General features: G+C 44.0%; 1 protein-coding gene across 1 annotated transcript; it reads right to left on the reverse strand.

Moving 5' to 3' along the window:
• Nucleotides 1–1750: 1750 nt before the first annotated feature.
• On the reverse strand, nt 1751–19779 carry LOC125443988 (serine protease 33-like). Its single transcript, XM_048516425.1, has 6 exons — nt 19663–19779; nt 12729–12755; nt 11435–11597; nt 10065–10333; nt 7043–7203; nt 1751–2196 (listed from the first exon to the last, which is right to left on the reverse strand). Exons 1-6 carry the CDS (start codon nt 19718–19720, stop codon nt 1933–1935), a joined length of 942 nt encoding a protein of 313 aa, XP_048372382.1. The 5' UTR covers nt 19721–19779; the 3' UTR covers nt 1751–1932.
• Between the last annotated feature and the right edge of the window lie 1727 nt (nt 19780–21506).

The raw sequence follows: 21506 nt of genomic DNA on the forward strand, positions 1-21506 counted from the left end.
CCCCCTTCCCTAACCAGTACACCATGCTGTCTCGGTGCTCTGTATTTAAAAATGTTCATAAAGGCTTGGACTAGATGGTGGCTGAAATTTGACAGGCACTTTTCTGGGAATAAACCCCATTAAATAACTCACTTCTCAGTTGATCTGCTTAGGACTTCCTTCCCACCCAATGATTCCTACTTATTCTGTTTCAACCCAAACTTTGCTTTACCTGTTCTGTTGTTAAATATCTTCCCTGTTACCAAATCATCCACATGACAATTTAGAAGAAAGACTCAACAGACTGAATAGGTACAAAATAATTTAATGTTAAGGTATCGAAACAAATTAATGCAGACAACTGAATTGCGGGTGCTCTTCGACCCCCGTTCCTGTAACACAGCACCACACTGAACCAGGTGCCCAAAGAATTTTATATAAATTGAAACGCACGGAGACAAACACAAAGAGGTTTTTATAACTCCAAACACACTCAAGCAAGTACGACCTTTGATGCTGGCCTCTTGAGGAAAACTCCTTTCTGCCCTTCATACCCTTCTGGTTTCTATCTTTTATGGCTGTCTTTATAGGTCTGAAACATCAGCAGCCGAAGTTCATTGGAAATTTCAGGGATGGGAGTTATTTCCCTGGCTGAAAAGGCAGAAGGTAACCGATTTGCTTTATTTTCTAAAAAAAAATGTATACAGATCATAGGATTCATTGGGAACAAGGGAAATTTCTTAGCAAACAGCTTCTTTTTTTCTTTTCTTTTCTTTTTTTGGTTAGGCACTGCTATGTAGGACTGGCAACTCTGACTTGGAATATTTCTGGGGATGTAACCCAGGCAGGTGGGATTTGGGGAGGGGACGTATCTCAGAAGAGCGTAATGACCTAAATTTGCCCTCCGCAACTGCCATTTTCTCCAGAGGAACTGATATCTGCAGACCAGTTACTGTTTCAAGAGATCTCCAGGCCCCACCTGTAGTTTGGCAACGCTATTACTATGAGTTGGGTCCAGCCCGCTTTTTCACACAGTCTTGCCCTAATTATGGTCTCCATCTCATACAGCTTTTGCTCATACGAGTCTCATAACCACTAGCAAAATGGATCCCACCCTTCCATTTTCAGTGAAGAAGCTAGTTGGATCCAAACGTGTGTTTATGCTAACTTTGACTAGTACGGACAAGGTGAAATTTGATAAAGCCTCCAAATTGTAACCTACGTTTGCTTCTAATGGACAGGAGCTTCATAACCAGGAGAGGTCAACGACAGTGCTTTCCCAGACAGCTTTGGTAGAACCACTCTCAATAAAGTCAGTACTACTGTTTATAGCAGTGATGGTGAACCTTTTCAAGACTGAGTGCCCAAACTGCAACCCAGACCCCGCTTATTTATCATACAGTGCCAACACAGTAATTTAACCTGAACACGGAGGTTTTAGTTTAGAAAAAACAGTTGGCTCCAAGGCGCACATTACTCAGGAGTAAGCTTGGTGGTAGTCGGTGGCTTTGCTTTGAAGCAACCGTGCAACACTTCGAATGGGTGAATCACGGCCCTAGGAGGGTTTCGAAGCAAGCCCCATTGCCAGCAACCGAGCTTACTCCCAGGTAAAGGATCGTGCTTTAGTTCTTCCCATGAAAATCAGTGGGGTTTAACAGCACATAACAGGGTTACCTACACATTGTGCCCAGCGGCCCAGATCAGCCTAGATGTGTGGGGGGCGATTTTCCCAAAAAAAAACCCATGATGAACTCTGTGCATGCGTGCCCACAGGGAGGGCTCTGAGTGCCACCTCTGGCACCCGTGCCATAGGTTCGCCACCACTGGTTTATAGTTTTGCATTTTATCTTGCCTTTGCTTTGTCTTTTTTCAGCATTTTTAATCAGAGGCTCGCAATCATAAAGGAAAGAACAGGAGCAGAGCCAGTAAGAACCATCCAGATATGTTCTCATGTTATACAACACTGACCATAGTGCTTATGCTTAACAAAAGCAATAGGAGCACTAGGAGCCCAGGACCTCTGCTGTAGGAATGTGTTGCTGAGATTAAATTGCTGGCCACTTCTGGGGCATGCCTCAAGATCCATTGGCTGTGAGCAGCGACACGAGCATAGACACCAGGGCGTCTAGGGGCAGCACAATCAACTCCCCAGCTCACCACACCTGCCAGGACCCAGTCCCCATCCCAGGGGCAAAGAAGAGGTCCTCCAGAGTCTCCCTGTGAAGACAAAAAGAGTTAATATAATATATTCCTGTAGTGGTTACACTACAGCAGCACTATACCAAAAGTAGGTTGTATCTCACCAGCTTTTATGCCAGCAAACGAAGAAAATAGGGCAGTCCACCAAAAGGGCAATTTTGAGGACTGTTGAACCCTCAGGGCCAACATCACACAGGACAGGGACAACAGTTAGCAAGGGAATGTGTCAAGATCAACTGGAAAAGGCGGTAGGATTCAACCCCAAGTTGCCCTGTATACATTCTCCAAGGAGTCCTCTATTCACCAAATGAATCATCCAGCCACAGACAACATCTTCAGCTCATGGAAGATTCCTTTCTTTCTGGGGTATTAGTATAACGAAGAATAGCATTAAAGAATATTTCCCTTCTATCATTACCTGTGAGCTTTTCAAAAAGTAAAGTTAAAAAATGGAAGTTCTGACACTTCTCTCAGGAGCTCAAAAGTTATTGACACAGGGGTTTTCATAGAAAATCAATTTAATTGATTAATCAGTTAATAAATCAAATAAAATACATTTGGTTCCACATTCTTAGTATTGTAATAAATGAAAAGAAAGCCTATTTCTTCCCTGTTTTGCTTTTTTTAAAGATCTTTGTTCTAGTGATGAAGAAAGCAAGATGTCCAAAGATATGCCAATAAAGGCTTGTAAAAATATTTTTAAAAAAGATGTCCAAAGAAGGACTGATTAAAAATAAATCTATATACATAAAGGCCAACTCTTAGCATTCTCGTTCCCTTGTTGGATGTATAAATGTGGGGAGCTGACTCTAGCAAAACACTCCAACCATATACTTAGCAGAGCAGAAGAGAAGAGACAGATTCTCAGGGCGATTCCGCACACCAGTAAAATAGGTTTGACCCAGTTCCCTGAGAAGGGTACTAACCTAGGTCAAAGCCATTGTTGTTCCCCACTGCAACCAGTTTGATCCCAGCTCGGAGGGCGGAATCATCCTGTGCCTCTTCGCCGCTCCGTTCCGATTGGCTACTGTTCTACGGCCATGTTCCGTCTATCCCCACACATTTAAAAAACTGCCACAGGAACGGAGGAACGAAGGTGGCGTTTTTTGATTGGTCAGCTGTACGCATGCCCGAAACACTCAGCTGTGATTGGCTGAATGGGGGACTCCTGGCACCAGAGATTCCACACTTTACTGGAATCGAGCTGAGTTTGAGCGTGGTTCCCTGAAAAAGTAGTAGTTCCCAACTGGAGTTGGAAATTTGACCGTTACACGTGGCGAAGCTGGTACAAAACCACGTCGATCCCAGTGATTGTGCGGAGCACTTAGGTTGACGCAGCTCGAACTTAGGTCGATAACGCAAGTGCGGAATCGACCTCAGTTGCTTTTTATATATACGTTTACTAACCATAAGGAAGGATTACATGGAGATAAAATGAGAAATCCTTTATTTCCTGTTACTTGTCTACATTACTATGCATTTGGCTACATCCTGCTATGTGCTGTCCTCCTGTCTCAGCACATGGCTTCCTTTCTCTCACATGTTGTCGTCCTCTCCAAAACAAAGAAGCCAAGTTTGCTTTATAACTTCTGATGTATGGGCTCACTAACATGTGAGCAATGGCTATTGGGCTGACCCATAGCTAATCAATAGATCAGGTCACGAACCGTGACTACAGCAACTTGTTAACATACAAAAAGTTAACCCTTTTATGACTGAGTTGGGACAGATTCTAACATTCTAACATTCTAAGATTCTAACCACCACACAGGCTCTGATAGGACAGGGACATTAAGCCCCAGTAAGTTTTCTACCCTCCTGATCTGGGTTTCCTCCCTTTCCTGGTTTCTTGTAAGTTCTTTGCTTCCACTGAAAATACCAGAAGGATGCTGTGAGCTAATCTGTGTCAAGATGGTCCTATTTCCATCCTTTTTGGGTTGTGCAAAACCGTTTGCGTAGGGTTTCTTTCACACTTTATAGCAACGATTCCCAACCAGGATTCTGTGGTACCCTGGGGTGCCGTGAGCATGTCCCAGGGGTACCGCGGCAATGCTACCGGCCCCACTCACTTTTGCGGAGTCTCCCACCAGCACCAGCAAGGATATGGAGCTGGCCCAGGGGGTAGGGCCTGCTGCAAGGTCAGCAGCCACTTCCCACCCACCATCCCACCCCCCCACCCCCGTGCTTCCCTTCACCCTGGGAGGGGAAAGTGGGGGGTGGCAAGCAGGGGAACTGGGAGGGGAAGGTGGGGGAGGATGGCAGGGGTACCGTGAGATATGAAGAGTGAGGTCAAGGGTACCGTGATGTCGAAAAGGTTGGAAAACACTGCTTTATAGCAACTGAATTAGAATGAGGATATGATGATAAATATTTCCTACTACGCAGGTCACAGCATAGAAGCAAACAGTTTCTTTTAATTCCCATGTGGAAAAGTAAAGATTGGGTTCAAGCAGTTATTCTGCTGATAAACAAGGAAGAGGTATTGCTACTGACCACCCAAAAGGCTACCCTGGAGATCATTGGACCTGCATGACCCACAGTCATGCGCAGCTTGGCCTGGCATTAGAATTCAGAGGCAGTGCGTGACAACCAGCTATAGGCCTATGAATGGGGATGGGAAGGGCTGCAACACTAGCTGTGACGTTACATCATTCTGGATACAAAAAAATGGAAGCAACATAGGTAGCTCTAGGTATCATGGGGAAATCTGTGGTTTTATCATAGAACAGTGGTATATCACTTCCAGATTTATCATAGAATTGGGGTATGTCACTAACCAGCATCACAAGGAGAGATCAGTGGGGGATTCCCACTCGGACCAGGGGCTTGGTAGCACTAGCTGAAATAAGTACAAGAAATTGTGTGAAATAGGCCCCCAACCGCATCCTGTACTTGGGAATACAGCTGCAGGGAGAGCAACTCCTGCCCCCATTATGTCTCTGCATGACATGAAGATCACATGTAAAAAGATTCCACAGAATCATAGAGCTGGAAGAGACCCCAAGGGCCATCAAGTCCAACACACTGCAATGCAGTAACACAACCATGGGAATGGGTGGGGGGAAGTGCAAATGTCCCTATGCACAACATTCCTCCAGAGGCCTTGAAGTACGATTCCTCCTCACCCCAGACACGCACGTGTAGCTGCTAATTCTTATCACAAGGAAGGAAACATTCTTGAAATGGTGAACCGTTGCTGTCAAGCAGGGAGTGGACTCATGCCACTGAAAACATTAGAAAGCACTGCGCAAAACACACAATATATATGCATATTTGTTTTGGGGTGGGGGTTCTTTTTTGTCCTGTTTTGTCTGTCTTAGATACACATGATGCAGTATATAGTACATAGTAACAATCTGTAGGGTTATGAAAAGGTTAAATAGCAACCATGGGCAGGGGATGATAAGATTCAGGGTCAGATAAGTGCCCTACACCATTCTCCTCATGCAAATCATTTCCCTGGCAGAGCTGCTTTTTGCTCTGTTGAGGTTAAAAAGACAGACAGTGTGGTGTGGGGGTGAAGGTGTCACAGTAGGATCTGGGAAACTGAGGTTGCAATCCCCACTTTCCCATAGTAATTTGCCAGGTGACCTTGGGCCAGTCACACACTCTCAGCCTCGACCCTGGCTAGTAGGTGGATGGAAGACCTCCAAGAATACCTGGGTTATGATACAGAGGCAGGCAATAGCAAACCAATTATCTCCTGCCTTGAAAACCCAGCAGAGTGTGAGGAATTGATAATAAAACTGCAAAGATTGTCATGCCCTTATATAAAGCAGTGGTGCGACTGCACTTGGAGTACTGTGTCCAGTTCTGGTTGCTGCATCTCAAAAAGGATATTGAGGAGATAGAAAAAGTGCAGAGAAGGGCAACAAGGATGATTGAGGGACTGGAGCACCTTCCCTATGAGGAGAGACTGCAGCGTTTGGGACTCTTTAGTTTGGAGAGGAGACGGCTGAGCGGGGATATGATTGAAGTCTATAAAATTATGCATGGGGTAGAAAATGTTGACAGAGAGAATTTTTTCTCTCTTTCTCACAATACTAGAACCAGGGGGCATACATTGAAAATGCTGGGGGGAAGAATTAGGACTAATAAAAGGAAACACTTCTTCACGCAACGTGTGATTGGTGTTTGGAATATGCTGCCACAGGAGGTGGTGATGGCCACTAACCTGGATAGCTTTAAAAGGGGCTTGGACAGATTTATGGAGGAGAAGTCGATTTATGGCTACCAATCTAAGAACATAAGAACATAAGAACAAGCCAGCTGGATCAGACCAGAGTCCATCTAGTCCAGCTCTCTGCTACTCGCAGTGGCCCACCAGGTGCCTTTGGGAGCTCACATGCAGGAGGTGAAAGCAATGGCCTTCTGCGGCTGTTGCTCCCGAGCACCTGGTCTGTTAAGGCATTTGCAATCTCAAATCAAAGAGGATCAAGATCCTACTAGATCTGAGGTTGCAAAATGCATGTGGGCTCAGGTGGCACCAGGCAACAACAGAAGCCCGTGGTTTCACATCCCTGCATGTGAGCTCCCAAAACACCTGATGAACCCTGCAAAACAAGCAGACGAAGCTGGACTAGATGGACTGTCTGAATGTCCAACTAACAGATAATCATCATGAAGTCATCCATTGACAGCTGATGACTTGCAGTACCATGGACAGGTGCCATCATTGCATTTGAAGTGACCCTGAAAGCTGGGGTGTTTAATCTGCAATGGCTTCCTGACACATACAAGTCACCAAGTGGTGCCCCATCACATAGAAACAAGGGTGTTTCTGTTCTATGTGAGGCCTGAGGGAAGCGTTCATATTGGTTCAATTTGTATCACAGCGAGCAGGTCGTTTGTGTGTTCTTTTTACCTGGCAAGCGTCCTTCATCCCTTCCATGTATCCTGCACATATCATGTCATCCTTAATGATCGGGCGTCTCAATTGAAGGAAGCTGTAAAGGTCCTCACATGTATTCCTATCCACAAGTGGAAGCAGCACTTCCTGTAGAAGCTCAGGAGGTGGGAGAGGAACTGAGACAGAGGAGGAAGAGGGATAGGGGATCAATAAAGGACTATTTTATTCCAGTCTCCCTGAACTGTGCAACCTAATTTGAATAGAATCATAGATTTGGAAGAGACCCCGAGGGCCATCAAGTCCAACCCCCTGACATGCAGAAACACACAACCAAAGCACTCCTGTCAGATGGTCATCTAGCCTCTCTTTAATGTTATACAAACTATGCACAGAACTTCATGTATTGAACCTGTCTGATAGTTTGCATTTTATGCTGTATCATTTGCTATTCAATTGTTTTTTTCCAAAGCCACTCTGTCTAACCAAAAGGGCACTGGGGGGGGGGGGCGGGGGCACAGCAAAATGACACCGATTGTTCTTAAGTTATCCAAAGAAGATTGTAAATGTGGGAACAGTTACGCTTTTCAGCCATTCTTGGCCAAGCTAAAAACAACTTGTATTGGCCTTCCCAGAAATCCTTAACTCTGAGTAAGCAAGACTGCAAGGACAGTCCCAACATTCACCACCAGCAATCACAAAGGTAGGGAACTCTCATTCTCACCCTCTCTTGCTTTTCTTTTGCTCAGTATTCCTCTACCCACTGGCCTTTCCTTTATTTCTTTATTCATAGATAGATAGATAGATAGATAGATAGATAGATAGATAGATAGATAGATAGATAGATAGATAGATAGATAGATAGATAGATAGATAGATAGATAGATAGATAGATAGATAGATAGATAGATAGATAGATAGATAGATAGATAGATAGATAGATAGATAGATAGATGGATGGATGGATGGATGGATGGATGGATGGATGGATGGATGGATGGATGGATGGATGGATGGATGGATGGATGGATGGATGGATGGATGGATGGATGGATGGATGGATGGATGGATGGATGGATGGATGGATGGATGGATGGATGGATGGATGGATGGATGGATGGATGGATGGATGGATGGATGGATGGATGGATGGATGGATGGATGGATGGATGGATGGATGGATGGATGGATGGATGGATGGATGGATGGATGGATGGATGGATGGATGGATGGATGGATGGATGGATGGATGGATGGATGGATGGATGGATGGATGGATGATAGATAATAGATAGATAATAGATAGATAATAGATAGATAGATAGATAGATAGATAGATAGATAGATAGATAGATAGATAGATAGATAGATAGATAGATAGATAGATAGATAGATAGATAGATAGATAGAAATAAATAAATAAATAAATAAATAAATAAATAAATAAATAAATAAATATTCCCACTATTTCCTTTCACTATGCTTGTTCCCCATTCTATCAGCTACTCTGCTAGCTTCCTTTCTCCTCATCTTCTATCTCAAGTGCTCACACACGTACACCACTCACCTATGCTCATTATTGGACACATCATTCCTTCCAAGGTCAGTAAAATAAGTGCAGATGACTGGGAAAGGCCATAGAAAGCCACCCCATAAACAGTCTGCCTAGCAAACGTTGGCATGTAATGTCACCTCATGGGTCAGTAATGGTTCGGTCCATCCACAGGATGGTCCGGTCCATCCACAGGTCCATCCACCTTTACCTTTTACCTTTTTTGAGTTTTTTAGACCATAACTTTTTAAACGTTTCAGATTTTTCTGCAGAGGGTTTATTGAAACATTTCCTCTATCCCTATGTAGCCCCAATGTACAGATTTCTTTATCCATCTTGGAATTTTGAGCGCTGGGAAAATGTGACATTGTCCTCTGCAAAGAAGTCTGCCTTGTCTGGAAGGAATCAAGGAGTGTTTGTGATGAAGACATAATATGATGGAATCACCTTGACATTCTTAGAGCAGTGAGGTATCCTGAACAGTAATCGTAGTTCATTCCACAGTTAATCTCTAAAATAACTTGTTTTACAAGTTTGTAGCAAAAGTCAGCTGCGCTCAGAGTTGACTGGTTTGATGTCACCAAGAAATCTCTTCCCATCCATTAAAAGAGAACTCTTAATCATTTCCTTTATCAAATAGTGAAACAGATAAATGTTGATATGGTGCTTATCTTTTCCTTGAAAATCCAAGAGATACAAAGCTGAAAGTTGTGCTAGACTTTTATTTACATCTGTGCACATCTGTAATTTCAGTTGCAAAATTACAGTGGCGTAGTGGCTAAGAGCAGGTGCACTCTGATCTGGAGAAACCGGGTTTGATTCCCAGCTCTGCCGCTTGAGTTGTGGAGGCTTATCTGGGGAATTCAGATTAGCCTGTGCATTCCCACACATGCCAGCTGGGTGACCTTGGGCTAGTCACAGCTTTTCAGAGCTCTCTCAGCCCCACCTACCTCACAGGGTGCTTTTTGTGAGGGGGGGAAGGACAAGGAAATTGTCAGCCCCTTTTGAGTCTCCTACAGGAGAGAAAGGGGGATATAAATCCAAACTCTTCTTCTCCTTCAAAACCATCATGATGCTGGGTTTGCAAATCACCTGAAGATTTGAGTTTGAAGAAGAAGAGTTTGGATTTATATCCCACCTTTCTCGCCTGTAAGGAGACTCAAGGTGACTTACAAACTCCTTTCCCTTCCTCTCCTCTGTGACACTTCTTGATGTGGTTGAGGAGCTGAGAAATTCTGAGACTAGCCCAAGGTCACCCAGCAGGAATGTATGAGTGCAGAAACACACCTGGTTCACCAGATAAGGCTCTACTACTCAGATGGAGGAGTGGGGAATCAAACCCAGTTCTCCAGGTTAGAATCCAGCTGCTGTTAACCAAATCACCACCCAGGCTCCTGCACATTTTGCTCCTTTTTCCATCCTGACATGATTCAGGGCTGTTAGCTAAGTCCCAGAAAAACACAGGAATCCTCCCATTCACTCTCTTACCATTTTCCTTGATGTTTCCCCAGCCCGCAACCCAACACCCCATCATGGGGGGGAAGACAATGGAGGGTCCTGGAATGCAGGCAGGCAGGATACGGTTGGTGAAATTGACAGGATGTTCCAGTTCCAGAAGAGCAATGTCATTACCATCCACATGACTGGAGTATTCGGAGTGGATAATGATGTCCTTCACAGCGACTGGTGCAGAGCCAGGGTTTGAGAGGTTGTAGGCACCCAACACAACAACATACAAGGAGGGATCCCGGATACCACTGGAAAGAAACATAGAGTGATAAGGAATACAGGGGAAACATGAGGATGCACTCAATGCTCTTGGACAGATCTCAGCTAAGCAGCTTAGGCAGAATGGGGGCAAGTAGAGCCTAGAAAAGATTGGAGGAGCAGGACCGTCCTATCCACAAGGTTCAGCTAAGTGATTGCTTATGGTGCGAGAGCTGGAAGGCCATAGCCAGTCATGTCAACTCAATCCACCTGTGGCATTGGGGTCTGCAGCAGCAAGCAGCAACCCAGAGAAGCATGTTGAGCTCCAGTGGGTAGTTTAAGCAATGAGCAGCAGCTCCTTTCTGTGACTCACACCTTGCTGCCTGCTTCACCCCCTTGTGTCTGTGCATACCTCGCCTGGCTGCTACTACACCTTGCCTTGACCTGAAGGAAAGGTCAGAAGCTTATGGAGATATCAGCAGGGGCTTCCTCACAGCACATTCTGTGTTGCCGCTTGGGGTAAGGATTCTTCTGCATTAGCAGAAGGGCATGATGGGAAAATGAATTTTGGAGAAACTGAATTTTGGGGAAAAGGGCAGTAGACTGGTAGAGACAGATTGGAGCCCAAGAACCAGAAGACTACAGGGAGGACTGTAGGGCCTAAGTCTAAGAGCTTATGAAGGTTTATTTATTTATTTTATTTATTGTTTAGTTTTATATCCCGCCCTATCCTCGAAGGGCTCTGGGTGGTATACAACAAAGTTAAATCATAATTCAGCTAAATACAATCAAAACTAAACAATTAAATTCCAATATATTAAATTACTAGATCCCCATTTAGGCTTGGCCCGGTTTACTACAAAGGTTTAAAAAAGAATCGAGACTTAACCAAACCCATTTTTAAAAACCCTCCCTAAATGGGAAGACTGCTGGCTCCATCAATAAAAGATGTAAACAAAACAAGGATGGGAGGGGGGCACCAGTGACCCATAGATGGCCCATAGAACCAGAAGATGGCCCATAGATGACAGATGACTGCTTGGTAATAGAATAGGTGACATTCGCAGCCAAGCTTCCTAGTTTTTCTGTGAGAGGGAATAAAATCTCATAACATTATTGGAAAGGAGGAGCCAGGTCTCCTGTCCACTCACCTGTCAAAGCAATGTGCAGCCGTGAGCACCCATTTTGATGAGATGAGGGTCCCCCCACAAGTAGGTGAGTCTATGAGCTGCAGACTGGCTATCCATGGCCAGGTCCCAATCTCTGCCTCCGAACCACCCACAATTCGAGGGTTGTCGGGCAGTCGGCCGCAAACTGGAGAAGAGAGTAAGATGGGCAAGTCAATAGATCAGCCACACAGATAAGAAAGAACTAAGGTCGCCGAGGCTTCATATCTTGACAACCAACACATAAACTGAGGCAATGGTAACAAATGGGAAGCCGATGGAACCTCTTCAGAATGGGCATAATATGTCATCTCCACGGAGATCCTGCTAATTAGCCAAACTGCAACCTATGAGGAGAGGCTGCAGCGTTTGGGACTCTTTAGTTTGGAGAGGAGACGTCTGAGGGGGGATATGATTGAAGTCTATAAAATTATGCATGGGGTAGAAAATGTTGACAGAGAGAAATGTTTCTCTCTTTCTCACAATACTAGAACCAGGGGGCATACATTGAAAATGCTGGGGGGAAGAATTAGAACTAATAAAAGGAAACACTTCTTCACGCAATGTGTGATTGGTGTTTGGAATATGCTGCCACAGGAGGTGGTGATGGGCACTAACCTGGAAAGCTTTAAAAGGGGCTTGGACAGATTTATGGAGGAGAAGTCAATCTATGGCTACCAATCTTGATCCTCTTTGATCTGAGATTGCAAATGCCTTAACAGACCAGGTGCTCGGGAGCAACAGCCACAGAAGGCCATTGCTTTCACATCCTGCATGTGAGCTCCCAAAGGCACCTGGTGGGCCACTGCGAGTAACAGAGAGCTGGACTAGATGGACTCTGGTCTGATCCAGCTGGCTTGTTCTTATGTTCTTATGTTCTTAATAAGCTGGAAATGAGATCCACATAGAAGTAGGAAGTTCAGGACCCAGTTGGTTTTTGTGGAGGGGGGGTTGGGGGTGGAGGTCTCTCCAGTGGAACTGGTCAATCAGGCAACATAAACAGTTGAGGTGGAAAGAGCCATCCAGTTGCAGCTGATGCTGCAGTGACCCGTAGGGTTTACAATGACCATGTAGGGTTATAAAGGCAGGAGACAATTAGGTGATTTAGCATTTCCTGACTCTGTGTGGCAACCCTGGACTTCCTTGGTGGTCTCACATTCAAATATAAACAACAGTGAACCCTGCTTAGCTTCCAAAATCCAATACAATTGGGCTGACTTGGGCTATCCAGGTAAGAGCCAGTACTAAATTAAAAGCCATTGCAGAAGATGTTGTTTACCTGGTTGTGGCTGGGCTTCTGTGGCAACTGCAAAATAAGGACACAAAGATCAGGATAAATCAGAACCACGCTGTTTCCTAACAAAGACAGTGCTGGGTGACCAGATGCAAACAAGGAAACGGCTCCTGGAAATTTAAAAGTTGTGTGAATAGAAATTACTGGCAAATGCAGGTTCTTTTGAATCAGCACTGTTTGATTTGGATTAGGGAATCTTGTTAGTTCGTTAAAGTTTAATATGGCATCTAGCCAAATGCATACACAAGAGAACTTATACTATCATAAAATTCACCTCAGTTCTAAATTGCTGATACAAACCAAGGATTCAATAGGAAATTATGCAATATACAAAATTACAATTTACAGGCCAATGATGCACAAGGTGTTTGCTGAGTGGTGGCAGGATATATTTCCCTTAGCCCCGCTTTTACTTTCCACTCTCTCCATGGCAAGCAAATCCACTTATACTACGATTTTAATTTTGCTTCGCTGTCAGAGCAGGGCAGATTTGCCAGTGGGCACAGCTTTGCCCCAGACTTCCTCCCCCCACATGCAGTCAGCTCACCTAGTCTTGCCCCCGAGCACACACACTCCCCCAACTGCTTTGCATTCTCGCCCTCTTCCCTGCTGCCAATTACTCCCTGCTTCTTGTCCTACCATATCATTTCAATTGCCCATGGCCTTCCTGCTCCTGCATATCTTTAGTTAGATTTAAAATAAAAATTAATTATAAACTTTATTGAAGTACAAAACTATTACATAAAATTAATCAATATAATCTTTACAGTTGAATGAAATCATATATGTTCACATACATAGTTTGTTACAGCTTCTAGTTAGGGTAATTCTTCTTATTATAACTTAGTATTTCACAAATTCTTTAAATTTTAGATCAATGTTTTTCACATTTTGTTAATATTCCCAACATGTAAAATATTTTGAAAAACCAACATTTATATAATTTGAGGAAAAAATGACCTAAAGGTGTAGCAGTGGCGTAGTGGTTAACAGCAGGTGCATTCTAATCTGGAGGAACCAGGTTTGATTCCCCGCTCTGCTGCTTGAGCTGTGAAGGCATATTTGGGGAATTCAGATTCGCCTGTGCACTCCCACACACACCAGCTGGGTGACCTTGGGCTAGTCACAGCTTTTCGGAGCTCTCTCTGCCCCACCCACCTCACAGGGTGTTTGTTGTGAGGGGGGAAGGGCAAGGAGATTGTAAGCCCCTTTGAGTCTCCTTACAGGCGGGAAAGGGGGGATATACATCCAAACTCTTCTTCTTCTAAAGAACATGTATCTGTCTAGAATATAATATTACTACTTCTTTTTGTTTAATCTGTTTTCTTTAAGATAGGTAAAGAAATTAAATGAAGAAATGTTTTTTTTAAAAAAATGACCATATTGATATATCAGTAAATCAATACTAATACTAAAAAAAAGTAAAAATGATAAAACTAGTCAATTATTCCAGACACTTGATTTGCCCCTGCATTTAATTAACAAACTGGGACATCTCCAGCCTCATCATTTCATTCACAAGCAATCAGTGATTCCAGACTGCACTGTGAAAGCCACTGTGTCGGTCTTGACACGTGGGTTTATGGCACATCGGGAGATGGGCCATCATGAACCTGGAGAGCTTAGCAAGGCAGTTCACAGTGTCCTTTTATTGGTTTCTTGGTCTGCAGCAACCATTTTCTCACACCCCACTTCCATATAACAAAAAGACAGTGTTCGGGCAAAGTGTGCAGATGCCATATTCAAGACTTTTCATTAATAGTTCAATCTATTGACAGGATTAAAGATAACAAATAAATGTATTGTTGCAGGCTTTCACGGCCAGATTCAACTGGTTGTGGTGGGTTTTCTGGGCTGTGTGGCCATGGTCTAGTAGATCTTGTTCCTAACATTTTGCCTGCGTCTGTGGCTGGCATCTTCAGAGGTGTATCACAGAGTGAAGTCTGTTACACACTGTGTCTAGTGAGAAGGGAAAGTTTATTTGTCCATGTCCCAAGGTGAGGAACTGATCAGTAAGTGTTTGGGTGGAACTTGCTATGCAAAGGTGTGGTTGAGTGCACTGTAATGCAGGTGGGGTTTTCAGTCCATGTTTTTAAGTACTGGTAGCCAAGCTTTGTTAATTCTTAGAGTCTCTTCGCTCTTGTTGAAGTTGTCTTGGTGTTTGTGGATTTCAATGACCTCCCTGTGCAGTCTGATATAGTAACCTTCCGAATTGTCCAGAATTTCAGTGTTTTCAAATAAAATGTTATGTTCAATTTTGTTTAGAGCATCTTCTGCTACTGCAGATTTTTAGGATGGTTAAGCCAACAGTGTCTTTCATGCACCTTAATACGAGTCTGACAGCTGCGTTTTGTGGTTTCTATGCTGACCTCTCCACAGCTGCAGGGTACGTGATAGACTCCTGCAGAAGTGAGGGGGTCTCTCTTGTCCTTTGCTGAGCATAGCAAGTCAAAATTCTACAGCAGTGGTTCTCAACCTGTGGGTCGTGACCCCTTTGGGGGTCAAACGACCCTTTCACAGGGGTCGCCTAAGATTCTCTACATCAGTGTTCTCCATCTGTAAAATGGATAAATGTTAGGGTTGGGGGTCACCACAACATGAGGAACTGTATGAAAGGTTTGCGGCATTAGGAAGGTTGAGAACCACTGTTCTACAGCCTTAGGGTGAGAGCGCACAGCTCAATCACATCCTAATTCATCTCCTTACTGCAGCCCAGTAAGCTGCCAACTCCAAGCTGCCAACTTCAAGCTGGAAAATTCCTGGAGATTTTGTGGCAGATACTAGAGAGGGAAGATTTTAGGGAGGTGAAGGACATCAGCAGGGTATGGTCCCACAGAATCATCCTCCAAAGCCGCCATTTTCCCCCCATAACTGATGTCTGGGGATACAGATTCCAGAGCTCTCTAGGCACAGAATCTATGTCGGCCATGAATCTACTAACTGAAACATTCAAATATTAAAATACATTAAAACAGCGTTGAACATTCACAACATTCATGCACACATAAAATAATTTAGCCATTGCTACTATCATAGAGGCAATGATTGCATATACCAAATAGTTCCTCAAAAAAACTTGCAACATTCTCACATACAAGATCACAGGAACCGTTAATTAGAAATTCATAACAGATGGTAGCTAACATCGTTTGGAGCTCTCTATCAATGGACAGATGTATATAAGAGCATTAACGACTTCATTACATTGGACATTCAATGAGTACATGTTGAACAGTCTCAATAGCGGCCATATTACACTGGCATAACCTGTTCTCATATGGAGTGTTATTATACCTGCCAAGAGTCATAGCGTTAGGCAGAGCGTTAAAACGAGCCAAAGTGTATGCTCTGCGATGTTTGGGGTTGCACAAAATGTACAAATAGTTGGCACAATGGTCTGATCGGACAATTCCCAAGGCCTGTGGAGAGCAGCTTTTCCCCCCCTCCTGCACCATTCCCAGTTTCTCTCTTTCGACTAAAACAGATTTGATTTCATTTTGAATTCTGATGGCAGACATAGTTTGGAACTGGTCAGCTGTTGGCTGTGAACCACAGAATCTATGTTGGCTATGGCTCTGTTTGGTCATCACGGGCTAAAAGAAGAAAAGGGGTAGGTGTAAAAATAGATGATGCAATAAGGTCAAGCTACTAAGTTTGTGCTTGGTAGCAGTGCAATAACTATCCATTTAAATAGAGTATAGAAACTGCTTTCTGTATTTTATTGCCACCACAAATCAATGATTGCAGACATTTGCAGGCCTACTTTGAAACTCACCTATGAAACTATTCCCTTCAAGACAGAGGTATTACAATGCTGGAAGAGAAAAAGGTAGATTTCCTGTCTTGTCCTGAGGCCTTTGTGGAGGATTAAAGGGCCTGAATTGTATTCTCAGCTGCATTTTCTCGCTAGCTGCAAACCAGTGACAGCTGCACAAGGTATTACCTCGCTGGAATGAATGGAAGGAGCAACTTTGTAACAGGAAGAAGAAGAAGAAGAAGAAGAAGAAGAAGAAGAAGAAGAAGAAGAAGAAGAAGAAGAAGAAGAAGAAGAAGAAGAAGAAGAAGAAGAAGAAGAAGATGATGATGATGATGATGATGATGATGATGATGATGATGATGATGATGATGATGATGATGATGATTTACAGTGAATTTCCAGTTTTGTAGTTTTATGGATATGTGTGATTATAGGTAGGTAGGTAGGTAGGTAGGTAGGTAGGTAGGTAGGGAGGGAGGGAGGGAGGGAGGGAGGGAGGGAGGGAGGGAGGGAAGGAAGGAAGGAAGGAAGGAAGGAAGGAAGGAAGGAAGGAAGGAAGGAAGGAAGGAAGGAAGGAAGGAAGGAAGGAAGGAAGGAAGGAAGGAAGGAAGGAAGGAAGGAAGGAAGGGCCATTGAGTTGCAACCAATCCATGGTGACCTCATCCCTAACGTTCATAAGTGATTAAAAGAAGCGGTTTACCATTGTATGCCTCTGCATAGCACTCCTGGACTGTGTTAGTGGTCTCCCATCCAAGTACTAACTGTGGCTTACCCTACTTAGCTTGCAAGCTCTGATGAGCTTGCATTCTGGGCTATTAAATCAAGTTGGAGTGGAGTGGCTCCTGGTATTACAGAGGATAAGTGAAATGAGCAAAACATCTCTTGCACACTGGCATTCAAACCCCTCTCAAAATTTCCCCCTAAACATGCCAAAGGCGAACAGCACAATAATCTAGAAAACACCTATTTCCAACAGTTAAGCTTATATGAGGAGCCCCATGGCACAGTGGTCAGCCACAGCATTGCAGTAAAAGAGCTTTGCTCATGCCATCTGAGTTCAATCACGACAAAAGTTGGCATCAGGTAGCCGGCTCTAGGTCGGCTCAGCCTCCCAGCCTTCCAAGGTCGGTAAAATGAGTACCCACCTTGCTAGGGGCAAAGTGCAGATGACTGGGAGAGGCAACTCACCCCATAAAACACAGATTGCCTGATAAACGGTGCAACGTGAGGTCACTGCATGGGTCAGTAATGACCCAGCGCTTTACCTTTTACATAAACGTCTAGGGTCACACCATTATACACAGGGCAGTTCTCCGTTTCCAAAATTTTGCTATTATAATTCTCGCTGCAGTTATTGGTTACAAAAAAATATGGCCGTATATGGAGTTAGACTTACTGTCTTTATTATTATAGGCAGAAAAAAAGCAGGAAAAATGAAGATTTATGGAACTCTGTGGTAGAATTCTTTTTAAAATATAAAAATATATAGTTTTGAGAAAGTAAAATAATGATTGAAACTCATCATGGTACACATATGTATATAATAGATCAGCATTGCAAAGGAGGTAATGATTTTTCTCTTTATCTTACTGAATATTCTTTCGGTTAAATAACGAGAGGAAGAAGAAGACGAAGAGTTTGGATTTATATCCCCCCTTTCTCTCCTGTAGGAGACTCAAAGGGGCTTACAATCTCCTTGCCCTTCCCCCCTCACAACAAACACCCTGTGAGGTAGGTGGGGCTGAGAGAGCTCCGAGAAGCTGTGACTAGCCCAAGGTCACCCAACTGGTGTGTGTGGGAGTGTACAGGCTAATCTGAATTCCCCAGATAAGCCTCCACAGCTCAGGCGGCCGAGCTGGGAATCAAACCCGGTTCCTCCAGATTAGATATACGAGCTCTTAACCTCCTACGCCACTGTTGCTCCTTAGAAATTAGTTAGAAAGGAACTGTTTAAGTAAATTGTGTAATGTTAAGTTGACAAGGACTCCCAGAAAAGGGGAGTCATTATTCAGTAAGATAGAGTTAAGTACAATTTCTTAAACAGAGTGAAATTGATTATTGTAAGATATAATTTAGGCTATGAGATAATTGTCTCTTTTGTGTGTTTTTTAAAAATTCTACAATGTAATCAGTATGAATCTTTATACTTTAATTTACAAAACTTATTTTCATGTATTATGACAATTTCTAAATAAAGTTTTTTTGGGGGGAAGCGTATTATTATTATTATTATTATTATTATTATTATTATTATTATTATTATTATTATTAAAATTTGATAAACCGCCCACCCCCAAAGGGCTCTGGGCAGTGTACAACAAAATCACAACTAAAACAACGTGCACAATAAATAAGTGATAAATAGTTAAAATACATAACTCAGAATAAGCAGCATTCTAAAACCCAGAAAAACAATATTAATAATACTAATGATGGCTCCCAGTCCCAAGGCCGGGAGGGGACAGACAATACCGAAAGATGTCACATCGGTAGTGCCAATGATGGTACAGAACGCAACACAGGGACAGTATAAGGTCAAGCAGCAGCCCTCTTTCTGCATAGTGTCATTTTCAGATCTTACAGTGCAATCCTAGGAGCACATTCTTGGGTGTGAGTAAGCCCCATTAAGGGTCGTTGTGGTGTAGCGGTTGAAATGGCAGACTACCATCTGGGATAGCCAGTTGAACTTCCTACTCTGCCGTGGACGCTTACTGGGCAATTTACTGGGAGACATTCATTCTCAGCGTAACCTAACGTAGAGGGATGCTGTGAGGATATTATGGAATGAAGTAGAATAAATATAAGCTGCTTTGGGGTCCCCACTGAGGAGTATAAATGAGGTAAATAAAACAAAATAGATTGACTTGATCAGAGTACTGAGGAGACCTGTTTAATTTAAAATGTTAGCAAGTGAATATATGAAGACACCCTTAATGTATCCTCCTCCAGCTTTGACCAGCAGTGGATCACCTGTATCTCAGAGAAATTTCTTCCCTACTGCCTGCTATTATCTGAGAGGCTTTTTAAAAAAATGTAGGTGCCAGGAATTGAACCTTGGAACTTCTGCGCTGATTGATCATTCCTGAACTCCACAAGAAGGAAGAATCTCTTAATTCTAAACTCTCCAATTCTGCAAATGTGGAGATGGAAATGTTCTCTTACCAGTCTGAAGAGCAAGAAGAGCGAGCACCTTCATTCCCAAACCACTCCATGTCATCATTTTGTGGACCTCTTTTGGCAACGACTGACTCCCAGCTGACACAGCAGCAAGGCAGAGCGATAAAGCCAGGTGTGAAAAATTGAAGCGACATCCTCTTCGGTATATGTACTCTGCCCTCCCTATTATGACTCACTTGAGCATACCCCAGGAAGTTGTATGTTACTGTTAACTGTGGAATTATTCTGATAAACTCTTCCTGGACGTTCAGCTAGAAACTCACGAGACAGCTTCCTTTCACTCCAGGAAGAAGTGAAGTGGATTCCTACATATCTGAGGGGCAGCTACATTCATGCAAAGAGGAATGTGGCAGTTAAGTCAAGGTGGAAGAAAACCAAAAACCTTAAATTTCTGGAAGGAACTTGGCCTCCGATTGGTTCTGATTGTCAAATATTGCATTAGACATTGAAAGTCAAATATGACATTATGCATTACCCTAAATAGGTGCAAATTCCAAGGTAGCCCTACAGGTTGGTCCACAAGGACGTGAGGTGTTCTCTATTGCATGCAGATGGTGTAGACCCTTCCCCGGCAAATAAACACATCAAACCAAAGCTTGGAAATAGGGCATTGGGCAGGAAGCTGGGAGCCACCGGAGTGGATACCCCTTGGTGTCAACCCTTCCTGCTGGGGGTAGCGGGCACCGGCTAAGCCTACCGGCCCACCCCACCTACCGGCCCACCCCACCCCACCCCACCCCCACCTACCGGCTTGCTTACTGGCCCACCCCCCCCCGCCCTTTGTTAAGGGCACCAATCATGGAGAAGACCAGCCGCCGGGCTCAGCTTCTCCCCCCAGATGTTGCGATTCCGTTGCCAACCCGCCGGGCTGCGACAAAGCACAGTTATGCAATAAACCATTACAACAAGTCAACTATTAACAATTGCAGCTAGGGAGGGTGGGTGGGTCACGTCGCTCTTGAGCCTCGGCTAGCCAAGAAGGCCGAGGCTCGGAGCGTGGCACTTTTATGCGTCTTGCTGCTCCCACCTTTTTCAGCTCGGGCCAATCGTTGCAGCTCCCTGCAACTGCACCCTATGAGCTGAATGTCCCCCTCCTCTTTGCCTCGTGTCGCTCACCTCTGCTGCAATGGCTGCCACCGGCGACTCGACGGCTGCTATTTGGTGAATTTCCCATTGATGTCACATCAGCAGACAGATCCGTGAATCAATTCAAAAACATGACTCTGGCATAGTTGGGAGGCGATTTCCAAGCAACAGAATTCTCTATAAAACCCAGCCTAGTTCTCCCTGCAGTGGTCAAGCTGTTACTGGGCTGTATCCAACAGCTGACTACAAGATCAAGTTAGCTAGGGATTTTAAAACCATTGTTCTGCTAGTTTGTATTGGCTTTTAGGTCTTTTATTGCTGTTTTGAAACTGTTCATTTTAGTATCACTCAGGCCTCACTGCCTCTGACCATCTCAAGGAGAGACCTCCCCTCACCTCTTCAGGGCGCCCATTCCTCAGAGCAGGGGCCACAATAGAAAAGGCCTAGCCTCTGGTTGGTGCCAGATGTGCCACTCTTAGTGGTTGGATAGTTAACAGATGTCTGCCTGAAGCTTGCAGTTGGTTTTCAGGAACGTATGGAAGGAGATGGATCTTCGAATATGTGGATCCCAGGTCATGAAGGCCTTTAAAACACATAATCAGCACCTTGGATTGAACTCAGAAACAGTCGATATAGTTGTGTCAAAAATAGTTGGATTGCCACATTCTGGATAAGTTGGAGTTTCTGGGTTGTCCCCCAGGGGCAGTCCCAAGTACAGAGACTCCAAGTGATCCAAGAAATTG

This window comes from Sphaerodactylus townsendi, linkage group LG15 (genome assembly GCF_021028975.2).
Source record: "Sphaerodactylus townsendi isolate TG3544 linkage group LG15, MPM_Stown_v2.3, whole genome shotgun sequence".
Lineage (NCBI taxonomy): Eukaryota > Metazoa > Chordata > Lepidosauria > Squamata > Sphaerodactylidae > Sphaerodactylus > Sphaerodactylus townsendi.